The sequence below is a fragment of the Megalopta genalis genome, chromosome 7, assembly GCF_051020955.1.
Source record: "Megalopta genalis isolate 19385.01 chromosome 7, iyMegGena1_principal, whole genome shotgun sequence".
NCBI lineage: Eukaryota > Metazoa > Arthropoda > Insecta > Hymenoptera > Halictidae > Megalopta > Megalopta genalis.
Window position 1 is genome coordinate 9,496,446 of NC_135019.1, and position 12,370 is coordinate 9,508,815.

General features: G+C 45.0%; 2 protein-coding genes across 3 annotated transcripts in view; one reads left to right on the forward strand and one right to left on the reverse strand.

The window, feature by feature from the left end:
- Nucleotides 1-600: 600 nt before the first annotated feature.
- Nucleotides 601-3,853, forward strand: LOC117229217 (armadillo repeat-containing protein 6 homolog). Its single transcript, XM_033485534.2, has 6 exons — nt 601-907; nt 988-1,403; nt 1,871-2,202; nt 2,272-2,567; nt 2,870-3,135; nt 3,230-3,853. The coding sequence occupies exons 2-6, from the start codon at nt 1,287-1,289 to the stop codon at nt 3,596-3,598; spliced, it is 1,380 nt and encodes a 459-aa protein (XP_033341425.1). The 5' UTR covers nt 601-907; nt 988-1,286; the 3' UTR covers nt 3,599-3,853.
- Nucleotides 3,854-7,015: 3,162 nt separating this feature from the next.
- The window catches only part of LOC117229147 (thrombospondin type-1 domain-containing protein 4), a 101,825-nt gene continuing 96,470 nt past the window's right edge, over nt 7,016-12,370 (reverse strand). Inside the window, exons 17-19 of one of the 2 annotated variants that reach the window (XM_033485376.2) lie at nt 11,209-11,388; nt 10,953-11,118; nt 7,016-10,527 (exon numbers count right to left, since the gene is read on the reverse strand). In XM_033485376.2, coding sequence (XP_033341267.2) covers nt 10,412-10,527; nt 10,953-11,118; nt 11,209-11,388 — 462 coding nt within the window. In that variant the 3' untranslated portion in view covers nt 7,016-10,411. Of the gene's footprint in view, nt 10,531-10,952; nt 11,119-11,208; nt 11,389-12,370 lie in introns of both variants that reach the window. The other variant, XM_033485375.2, reaches the window with a different exon arrangement.

The following is a 12,370-nucleotide window of genomic DNA, read 5'->3' on the forward strand; positions in this document are numbered from 1 at the left end:
TGTACCTCTTCCCTCGATCGGATATTTATTTCATATCGTTTCATATCCACTACCACCTTCTTGGAGACTACTTTAATTCCTGTAACACAAAAATTGTGTAAATGATAAAATCGTAGACGATTTTACTTTTTTTATGACACTAAAACTACAGAACCTCACATTCATCGCGCGATTATCAATTTGTAATTTCGAGATAAAAAGAGCTTACTTATTCAGCTCTTCGCAATACCCTAACCCCCGTAAACCGCACAGCCATCCCGAACTAACCGCACCAACTGTCTTGTGAATCACGAATCGTACGAGGTATAGTGTACAGTTAGAAAACACAGACAGTTCACAGTACGATGTTTTATGATAATACTGATAAAGAAAAACGCACACGAAGACGGGGGACGGTGCACACACCGAAGACGGTGACGCGAGCAGCTTACGTATTATGTACCCGCGGCTGATTTCTGTCGCCATTGTGTCGCGATTCAAATCAAACCTTTATCCCGTGCCCCAATAAAATTGCACTTACGAGGATCGCGACAGTTCCTGTCGATCACATGGCGGTTCTATGTATATATGTACATACACACAAAATAGTGGAGCGCACGCCTTCGACAACGAACAGCAAAGCGTACTTTAAAAACACGCGTGTCCGGTAAATAATTAGAGCACTAATGTAAAACTAAATGACCACTTTCCTAACGAACGTTGTCCGGCAACTAACGTACAACCGAGAACACAAAATCCGAGGAGAATCGCGAGAAATTCGGTTCATTTTGCGATGAAGAAACTCGTCGGGAAGCGATATCGGTGGGGATGCGAGGAACGGACTTGACAATACGCGTTTCATAGGGCCGATTCAAAATGGAAAACACTACCTTCGCGGTTCGGCACATCGGGTCATCGAGCTTTCCAGGTTCGGGTTCCGGCGAATCGACAAAAAAACTTGGAAAGATTAAAGGATAAATGACAAAGAATTGTTTCTTTTGGTCGCAGAACGAGCAAACACGGTTAGGCCAGGCCAAGCAGCTGAGGGCGCTGCGATCGACCACTGTTTACGCTTCATCGAGATGGAAAACTTACGCGTACAGTTTTGTGAATGGATATGGTTGGGGCCCCTATATTTGTCCCCAGTAGGATTCTGAAAGTGTTCGGTAGGTGTCTCATAATACACGATCGGGTTGACATTTGTCTTTTTGTTCTCACGTGGACGAGGCGTATCGTGATCTTGCGGGACAGCATTCATTTCCTAATATAGAGATTCAGGACACGGTGAACAAAGAAACAACGTTATCATGGTTCTCGTAATCAGCCAGGAAACCTACGATGAAGTCGTTAACGAGAATATCGAACAGTTTTCCATGTCGCCCAAAGAAGCTATCGAGGATGCAGTAAAACAATTCGAGGCCCAGGTAAGTGCTTCAATTTGTTTACCACTGTTTTTTTCAACGAAACATCAATGAAAATTAATGCCTCCCGTCATATTATTAACACCTCGAGTTACACAGTTTACTAGTTGAAACATCATTAGTGACCTTCGCTTTACATGATACACTGACATTCAGCAAATTCCACTTTGACAAGTTATGAATCATCTGTCAACAACATGCACGTACTTTTGCTATTCGCTACACTCAAAGCACACGCTTTCAGGTCATCTTACGTTTTTCTGTCACAAAGTTATTGCTTATTTTACATTGTGCAGTAGTAAATGAATTTACTTTTGTGATAATAATTTAGTGCTGATAAGGAATGGTGTCATCGCATGGTAATTATACATTTGGAGTTGCAGTTGGAATGTCAGTGTTTGAATAATCTAGATCGTATTATATAAGGATCCCCAGTGCCATGGTTGTTTTTATCGACTCTATTTTTGTAGGGTGTAGACTTGAGCAACATCATTAAAGATTTAATCATCAGCAACGACGATGAGTTAATATCAGGCTATTTAAACCATCTGAACATTGCCATAGCGGATAAAAGATATGAAAATGTTCATCAAAACTTAGAGAAATTAAGAAAAGAATTAGATAAAGATATTGCCCGCAGGGTGTGTGCAGGCAAAAAGGGAGCTTACAAAACGTTAATAAAGCTGATGAAATGTTGTCACCATAATAATGTAATAATGAGGTCTGCATTGAAAACGATTACCTCATTAATGACTGGCAATCCAGACCTGCTGGATGCTGAGGGAATAGCTCTGCAGATACAGTAAGGAACTATTAATAATTATGACCGCAACAAGGAATAACTCATCTAATGCACAGCTTTGTCTGTCAGCATTTTAGATAGAAATACAGACATTCCGACATTACAATGCCTTTTGCGCTGGATAAGAGAGTGTTGCATAAAGCACGAATTAAATAGACAAAATATATTTAATGCTGATATCTTTGCTAAGCTCAAAAAGATATTGATGAGAGAGGATGCCAGTGGATCCGAGTTAAGGGATGCCTGTAGCGTGATCAGAGCTTTGGTATTGGACGACGATATTAGGCATGAATTTGGGAAAGCCCACGAACATGCGACAGTGATCGCGAAAGGAGCTCTAAATGTTCTAACTGGGTTAATGTCAAGTACGTAGTTCCTTATACAGAATACTCCATTCGAATGACTACTGGTTATTCAAAGAGAGGCGTTTCTTACTTCGCGGTGATCACAAATCGTGTCTAAATAATCTTTTCGCGTGTCTACGTAAGTGGAGACATACCAATTCGTTGAAATATTTAAAATAAATAGACGAAATTTATGATCACTGCAAGGTGTGCCTCTCGAAACAAAAGTCTGCCTGGATTTGTGTGAATTATGAATGTTTTTGAAGATGACTGAACGAAAACCTTCAAACGATACGCTACTCTAACGAACACATTTCGCATAGAATACAGGAAGGATAAAGAGGTAGTGGGGGATGTGATGATAACTCTAGCTGCCCTAATCGTGAGGAACGAGTTCTGCCAGGAGGTAGAGGATGCAGGTGGGCTGAAGTTTGTGATAGACGTGATGATCGACTATCCAGACTCGGAGAAGTTAAACTGGCAGGCCTTGAAGCTGCTGAAGGCCCTGGCTGGCAACGACGAAGTGAAATTTCACGTGATCAGCTCAGGCTGTGGGCCGCTGATAGTCTCTGCCATCAGCAGAATGAAAGTAAGTAGGCAAACGCGGTGACAGCTTCCTGCGAGAGACCTTTCTCACCTAGGCTTCCCTAACTAGCGTTCTCTAAACGTTGATTGTGCCATAGGGTTCTGAGTGTGTGGTTCAAGCTGGCCTTGCATGCATTTCCGCATTAACGCTGAGGTGTCCCCTAAACGCCGGTGTGTTTTACGATTGCGGAGCTCCGCTTGTAATCATCGACTCGATGAAAGCTTATTCGAAGAGCGTGAGCGTGTTGAAGCAAGCCTCTTGGGCGATCCGAAACATGTCTGTGCGCAATAAGAACGAGTGTCAAGAGTTTATTGCCTATGGTATAGAGGACGTCCTCACGGGGGCCCTGAAGCAGCACGGCGCCAAGGTCGAGAGCGACGTGAAAATGGCTCTGAGGGACCTGGGACTCAAGGTAGAGCTCAAGGAGAGGTGGACCGGCAAAGGTGTCAACCTGGAGAACAATTAATTCATGAGAACGCTCAATGTACCAGACATCTTTATGTGCTTCACATACAAACGACGAATAAATGTCCGAAAATAATGACTAACATTAGTATTTCTTGTAGCACGATACACACTGATAGTCATGTACCTATGTTAGATACATACGCTGTTTTTCTTTTTTTTAACTAGCTCGCTCCTTTTTATATATATACACATTCATATATTTATATGTTGTATATTATAATAGATTTATAATAAACTTTTATCTTTAATACAACGATCGCGAGCTTCCATGAAACATACATCTAGACTGCGGATTTTTATGTAAATTCCAGTTCTCATAAGATTCCTTATTGTATGCATGTATTGTAAATTCACAGATCCTACGAATGCACGAAGATCCGCAGTCTAATCGTTTTACCTTAATAATTCGACTTGAATCTTCACGTTTGTAGAAACCGAGGCCGCGAGTACCGCTCAAAATAGTATGGAACGATTCTTCGCGCGAAAAGCCAATGCAAAGCGTGGTATACGATTTTTCGTTCTGAGGTTTAGTTTCAAAGAAAATCGACTGAGAATGCCAGTGAATCGAAATTAACCGACGTGTCCGACCATGATCATCCGTTTCTACTTCTAGCTAACACGCGCATTCAAACTTGATTTTCTCGAAAGCAACGCTTTCGATTAGAACATTTTATCCCGCAATTTATCCCTCGTCGTTGCGCGAGGAATCGTTCTACGCTAGTTTCGATCGCACTCTCGGTCGCATAATCTATGCACGTTCGCATTGAGCAAGTACAACGTTGTACTTAATACATGACCGTTCGTATTTAGCCCACGGTTGATCGCGTTCATTGTGGGACGATCTGCTACGAACCGATTAAAATCCTCAGCGAAACGAATAAGCTCGACAATGGTACCCAGTCAGTTCGAGATCTCTGTTTGAGCAAGTCAGGTGCCTAATCGGTTTCGATAACTACGGTATCCTGCGCGAAATACACCCTAAAACACGTAACATCGATATCCACGGTGTACAACATCGAGTCCTGTCCGTTCAGTCTGTACTCTCCAGTGTTGCTTTACAGATCCTTAAGCCTAAGAACGCGTACGCACCGAGAATCACACACGCACACACTCCCGATCTCTCGTTCCACGCATCTTTCTCAATTACCCTAAATTACGCGTCTTCGAGGGAGAACCGTGCGCCGGTCCTCGCAACGAGACATTATCCTTAATTACTGTTCGTTGTACTTCACTCTTGCAAGAGACTACGATTGTATCACAATCTTTGACGAAGTCGCATTCGCCGGCGAGCACGGCTAGCGTGTCCCGGACGAACGTGATTAATATAATAGACGACAGACTTTGATTCACATAAAGGCGACAGAGATTAGGCGCGTAGAGAGATATTGGATACTTTCCGAAATGTGCTCGTGGCTTCGATCGAGCCGTGTACAAAAATATATCGTGTCTGAATGCGGTGATGGGTGTGGGAAGCGTGGGGGCCGGGGATTGCAAGTTCACAGAATTCCAGTTTTCAAGCGATTCGAACTTCGAAGCTGTTCTATCGGTTGTAGAGATTTTGCCTTTCGAGCTAACATCTTCATTGTTAACGTAACATTTTCATTGTTACGTGCTTCGTTCATTCAATTTTGTCGCAAGCCAAAATCAAATCTGCAGTCTTATAGTTACAGGTCACTGCATCGATGCATTAAATTAGTAAAAATGCTTCTGACTCGTTCATTATTTTCGTTGGAACACGAATGTGTCACAATCGGATCGCGAATTCTTATGCAGTGAATTTATGGAACACGAGAGAACGCGTGTTTTAATAAAACTGAACAGCGTCTTTCATTAAACACCTTGTCGTCGGCGAAAGTAATTCTCTCCTAGTTCCGATTCGCATAAAATAATGTACGATGTTGGGATCAAAAATTTTCTACTTTAAAAAATCCCACGAGATCGGACCGATTTCACCAGTTAGCTGTTGCAGCCTCTGGAAAAAGTCTGCAAGTTTTTTACCGTGTAATTTTATACCATGTATTTCGTTTAAATACATGGTATACTCTTACGAAATATATAATTTAATAAAGAATATGGAAATGTACATCCTCCTTAACCAGTTAGCTGTTTTTTTTAGCCGAGCATCCTCGTCGGAAACAGCTAACCGGTTAATTGATAAAACAGTGATCTGCAACTATATATAAACTGTTATCTTTTAAATCACGAATCTTAAAGAAATTCATTCTATCCGGATAAAGTACGCAACTTTTAAATCGCATCGTCCACGTACGACAAGACGGAGGACGAGTGTAACAATTTTCTGTGACCGCGAATCGAGGTTCGAATAATTGAAAAATCGAAGAGCCGCAGCCCCGACAGAAACACAGTGCCCGACGACTACTGGGTAGATCGTGTCTACCCGCTACTTGTCTACTCTGCTACCGGAAGTGAAACTGGCTCGAGTGGATAGACGCAGGAGCAGAAGGGGGTGCCCGTGTAAATATGTACATGGTGAAACGCGGATATTGCTCGTGTCTCCCTTCGGAACGATCCGGCTGACCGTGAAACGGTTTCCAGACCCCTTTCTTATCCCTGGGGTACGCGGGCCAGCGTACGCGGGCTGGTCATTTAAATAACACGCGGCGCGTGTGGGGGGGAGGTCGCCCTTCGCCGAGACACGTAGAGACACATTTACGATTCATGGTGTACGTCACAGCCATAAATATTAATACTCGAGTAATTGCCGACACATAATACACTTGTAGGTATGTGCGCGTTCACCGGTGAACCTTCGGGTTGAACAACCCTTTTCCTCGGTCGGTCGGTTCCAAACTGCGGAACTTCGTGGACGTTCCTCGGAAGAAAGGTTCGACGGGGCGTTCGCCGAATCGCTTCGAAATCACCGAAGCTCCGCGGGTGCATAAAGTTCCGCAGATGTTTAGGCCCCGAGGATGATCCTTTAACCTTCTAAACGGGTGACTCTGAGACAACTTCGATGAGACATGGACGAAATAAAGCGGATCGTTCTCTCTCTTTCTTTGAAAATTCGGAGAGAAGCGAACTCCGGTTTTTGGTCACTGCCGGTTAAAAGGTTAATCGAACGTGTATAGTTTCTAGACCGCGAAGAACGGGTTTAATACAAATCGGTGGAACAGTCGGAGGGGGGGATCGGTATCTAGAATCCGATTAAGCCTGCGAAAGAACTGCGAGCTACGTTCTCCGAGCAGAAACAAGATCTAGCAACTAGTGAGCACTAATCAGAAAGAGAATCGCAACGAAATGTCGACGAGAAGATGGAAAAAAGAAACGGAAACGCTACGGCGACAGTGGAGAAAAAGGAAAAGAAAAGAACGTAGCATCTACTAAAATAATTCAAAAATCGACACTTACCTGAATGAAAAACGCGCTCCGTGATAAAGTAAAGCAAACGATAGAAGAAGGAGAAACGGAAAGTTTATTGCGAAGCGACCGGTATAACCGTGAAAACAGAAATCGTCTTTCCTCGAGGGACAGGCGCGCGACAGCGGATCGGATACGGCGAGCTTCCTTGGAGATCGCGAAGGAAAACCGGAATGCGATTTAATTGACACTGAGGATTGATTGCCCGCGCAATTTTGACGAGGTTGCTATCAACCGTCGGGACGTACGCCGCTTAATGCTTAATCGTTAAGCCCGCGTTGCGATCTCGAAGGACCTCGTGGACGATCGACGAACCTCGAGGATCTCGCCGCGACTTCCGCTGCTAGATCACGTTCGTTAGACTCGTTTCTACGCGTGTACGACACGGTTTACCAGTGACTCTCTTACAGTTTCTACACAGACAAGCGTATATTTGATTCGACACCATTGCTATAATTAACATTAACGCTACTCGCTAGTCTCGCGAATCTGGTCGGCATCGACCGCGCGGAAACGACGGATTCCTCTCTCTCTCTTCCTCTCGCTCTCTCTCATACTTTCTCTCTCTCTCTCTCTCTCTCTCTCTCTCTCTCTCTCTCTCTCTGTTCTCTCTACAGTTTTCCTGCCGTCGAGCCACAGATTCTTCCACGGTATCGCTAGAAATCTATCGAAGCACCGTCCTTCCCGTGCGAACGGAGAGTGCGACAAGGACGAGATCGTTAATAAGCAGAGCTCGTAAATCAAAATCGCCGGGATCCGTTCGACTCGATATGTTAATTAAATGCTCGATAACGGAAATTGCCCGCGGCTCGCATCCATCGTCCGTTCGCCCGTATCGCCGGCGCGGACGATAAATAACCTTTTGCAACTAATACGGTCTACCTATCGAGTGTACACCGAGAGCACACTCGGCCGTATCGATCGACGGCTTTTGCTTTTCGTTTTCGCCGCGACTCCAGACTGCGTGCTCGCTCCCAGCCAGCGATGGGACCAGTCGTCGTTTTCAATTCGAACCGTTCCCCGGATCATTGCTTTTTCCTCGATCTGTCGATCTCGTATCTTCCACGATTCTCGCTTCGTCGCAACCTTCTTTCGAATCTAAACGCGACTGCTATGCATATGTAGATTGAATTTACTTGGACCTCGCGCAATTTATTCGAATTGATATTTCAGCGATCGCCGAGTCAAGGATTTGGACCGACGATCGTAGGTTTGCGAGAAACGCCGCGTCGCTCGAAACTGATCCAGTTTTGTGGTATTTTCGAAACTGGACCAGAACCGATCACTGTTTAGTTTACCGTATATTGTCGTATATTGCTTCGTAAGAATTACAAATCTGTATTTGTTCAGACTTTCCGACGTTTCGACGAGAATGTATGCTCGAGTTGACAAATTTATCCGATCATTTTCAATCATAGAGTTCTTATCGTTCCAACAATTCTGGAAGAAACGACGCAAATTTGCTTATCTCGACGGTACGTTTACCGCGAATTCCAATAAACTTGCTTGAAATCGAGTTTGCGCTTGTTCGATCCGGATGCCCGATCGGATCGGTCCCATCGCTAACGCGGACGCACGCTGTCCCGTCACCGGGCCGCTCACGCACGTTCTTCTGCATGTATGCGGTTACACGGGAGTACAAGTTTTCTCGTGGAACGTGCATGCAAATGGATCGCAACTTATCCAGGGGCGTAACAATGATAATCCCGGCTTCTCGCGCCGTCGGCCTGGACATGTTTATCGCGCGGCCGAGATAAACCGCGGCGAGTATCCAGGCTGTCGCAGGATTTTGGAAAAAATTGGGCAGGAACTTTCTACTTCCGATATCTTTATTGACCATCAGACCATACCGCTTCGAATAATGGAGTCGTCGGGCACGAACGACGGCCGCGCGATCGACCCGGACGGCTCCTGGCTCGCCCCGAATTCGAACAGGGGAGCAAGGTCGATCGATCCGTCGATCGATCGGCGAAATTACGCCCCTGCCAGCTGTCCACGCGAACACACGCGCGATACAAGACGCTTTCCTCCGTGTGGAATCGCGTGGCCGTAAGTAGGCTCCCGTGTGGATCGCTCGAACCTAGAATTCGCTTCCCTCTTTAGAGACTTCGGACTAGTTCTGGTTCCGTCTAGGTTCGCGAACGTCTTCCACGGTGTTCAGCCGTGGCCTCGAAAAACAACGAACTAATGCTGCAACGTGGCCCGAGGCCACGCGAGGGATCAAAGAGACAATCGATCTAATTAAGCTACGGGATTAGACGCCGCGCAGAGACAAGTAGACAGACGGCTGGAGATATAAATCTCTGATCCGTGAACAGGCTCGCGTTCCGTTCTCGCCTGAAGCGTTAACCCTGTAATGGTACTTTAAGATACTTCGTGATCCCAGCCAAAGATTCCGTGGATATACAGGGTGTTCCATAATTGTGTTAACACCTGGGAAGGAATGATTCCTGAGGTTATTCGAAGTAACTTTTTCCTTGGCGAAAATGCGATCCGCGGCTTCGTTCACGAGTTATTAACGAAAAACAGTGACCAATGAGAGGCGAGATATGCTGGCGCGAGGCGGCCGAGCCGACGGCGCCAGCGGTCGAGCTAACGGCGTCAGCGGTCGAGCGGTCGAATACCAGTTCCGCTGATTGACTCTGCCGCCTCGCGCCAGCTGATCTCGCCTCTCATTGGTCAGCGTTTTTCGTGAATAACTCGTAAACAAAGCCGCGAATTGCATTTTCGCTAAGTGAAAAAGTTACCGGAAATGACCTCAGGAGTCGCCTCTTTCCAGATGTTAACACAATCACGGAACATCCTGTAGAGTTTCTGCAATTTTCTTCGAACCTTTGAACTCTGCCCTCTGCGGTCCAAATCGTTCCCCCTGTTTCAAACGACGCATCATCATCGATTACGCTTCCTTACGACTAGATCGTGGATTTGATGCGTTTGTGACAAAAATGGATAGATCAAATAGAAAACTGTAACTACGTTAGGCAAATTTTTAAGAATACCGCTACAGTATGTGCAACTTCACGCAATTAATAGAAAAGGTAAACCATTTCCATCTAATTTGCGTTGCTTGCAATCAACTTAGCTTTTATTTCGCATGAAAATCCGCAATCTACTACTGACGGAGGTAATTGTTCACGCACAAATTAACGTTGACTCCGACTCAGAACCAGATGATGCGAGCGAACAAGGTACCATTTCAGGGTTAAGATCGAGAGCCATTCCCTCGTCTCCGCAGAGCGGACGGGGTCGTGTTAAATAAAATAATACAGTCGTATCGCTTCGCAGCGCTCTTGGCGTTCGGCTTCCTCCGTTTCGATCGACGGTCGGCGTTACATTTGCTAAGAAGGTGCGCTAAGAGCTTAGTCGAACGACGAAGAAACGGTTCGGAAACCGTGGAAGGATGGATCCGCCGGAAATGATGGCGATCGGAGAGTTAATCGCGGCATCGGCAGCAAGAATGCTTGTAATACTTGATCCGGCACAGGCCGTACTTCACTATCACGTTGCAGGTCTGGTACTTGTCGACGCACTGGGACGTAGTCTCGAAGGCTTCTGAAAGCATTTAGCGTTCGTTAACACACCGTTTCCCGCGAGAGGTTGTAGCGTAGATCCTTTACCAATCCTCGTTAACGTCGTATTTCAGGCACACCTATAAGTCGAGGTCGATCGGTAGCATATTATAGTCTTCGCATTTAATCGCTTACAGGGAACACGTCGAAGTGTTTTATTTTGGGTTTCTGAACGAAGAAAAAGTTATTTGTGTTCAATCGATACACTAAAAGTTCGACCATTTTTACAATTTCTATCGTACATTGTTTCAACTAATTTTAACGTAAGTGTGATCATTTTTTAATTAAAATAAAACTAATCTTAAATTCTCGCGCGAGTTAGCATTAACGTTAGCAACTTCTTCGCAACACTCGTAACTTCCCCGAGGCTGGCAGACGTTAACGAGGAGGGCCATTACCACTCACTTTTCGGTGGTCTGCTGATCGCGGGCGGGTCCTCCGTGCAAGGATCCAAGCTGCACTGTTGTCTGTCCATCGGTCTGCCAGCTTCCAAGCAGTTGGTGTCGGCGACACCCTCGAGGATGCAGCGAACCAGTCTGGTTTGCACGCCGGTCCCGCAAGTCACCGAACACTGAAAGCGGCCCCGAGTATTTACACGGCCGGCGGGGAAAAATTCGCGGACCTAACCCGGCGCGATCGTAAATTATCCCGCACGATTTACCTTCGACCAGTCCGAGGTGAACCATTCCGGCGGACAGGCGGACGCTGTTCTGCACACTTGCTCGTTCGACGGCCTCGAGTCGCTGCAGTTGCTCGCCGGCAACACGACGAATTCGTTGTTCGTCCTCGCGGCGCAAAGGACGTCCCGGTACTGGACACCCACTCCGCATGACACCGAACACTGAAACCGTATCCATGTAACATACTATGGCTCTCCAAAGAGAGCCGCGATGGGACACTGTGATCTGGAAAGCGGCTTTCCCCTGGCAAACCGTCCGATTTTTCAAACCCTTCTATGGTTAATGGTTCCCGAACCTTTGGAAGTCGGATGTTGTACCGCTTTCGAAGCTTCAACGTCCATGTACATTGTGGAAAGTATGGGTTATATGTTCGTTCGAAGCTTCGATTCGAGACGATTTTTCCTGCACCTTCGTTATCATATTCTTTTAAAGCTTCGATGCGCAAACAGAATCTGGAATATCGACTTTCTATGTTTCTATCTCGTATTCTCTTTAGGAAAATGCGAACGTTATGGAAAACTTTTCATAAGCATCGTTGGACATCTCAGTGTACGTGTTTCTGAACCGCGATTTTTTTTACGATATACAATTTAAAAACAATGTTTGCAGAATAACACTACTTTTCGCGACTACGATCGTACCTAGACACATTTTATTTTACTTTGTTTTATTCGCGTTATTTTATTTTATGCGGAGTTCTTCTCGGAAATTATGCAGTTTTATTGATATTTCTGCGATGCAAAAGGACCAATCCGATATCTAAATTATGTTAAATCATTGTCCGGTAGTAAAAAATATTGTTCTAAAGAACAACACTTCATGATTCTTTAGAAATAATATTAGACATACCTGGAGAAAAATTTCTCAAGGATAAGCCCATTTTGTTGCATATTTCTTTAACGATTGTATCTTTATGGAGGAAGTGTTTTGCTTAAAAGAAATTCGTGTGAAGACTTCTTAAAATAAAATCTTTTCGTTGCATACTATTTTAACACGTTCAGCGCCGACAATCGCCCGCTAAAAAAAATTCCCACAAAGTCAAAGCAATTTAATTAATTAAACCGAACCTAGAAGGTTGAAATTTATCATAGTGGATGAGATTAGAACTCTTTCGCATCCGAAACATTCTGGTCAAATTCAGTT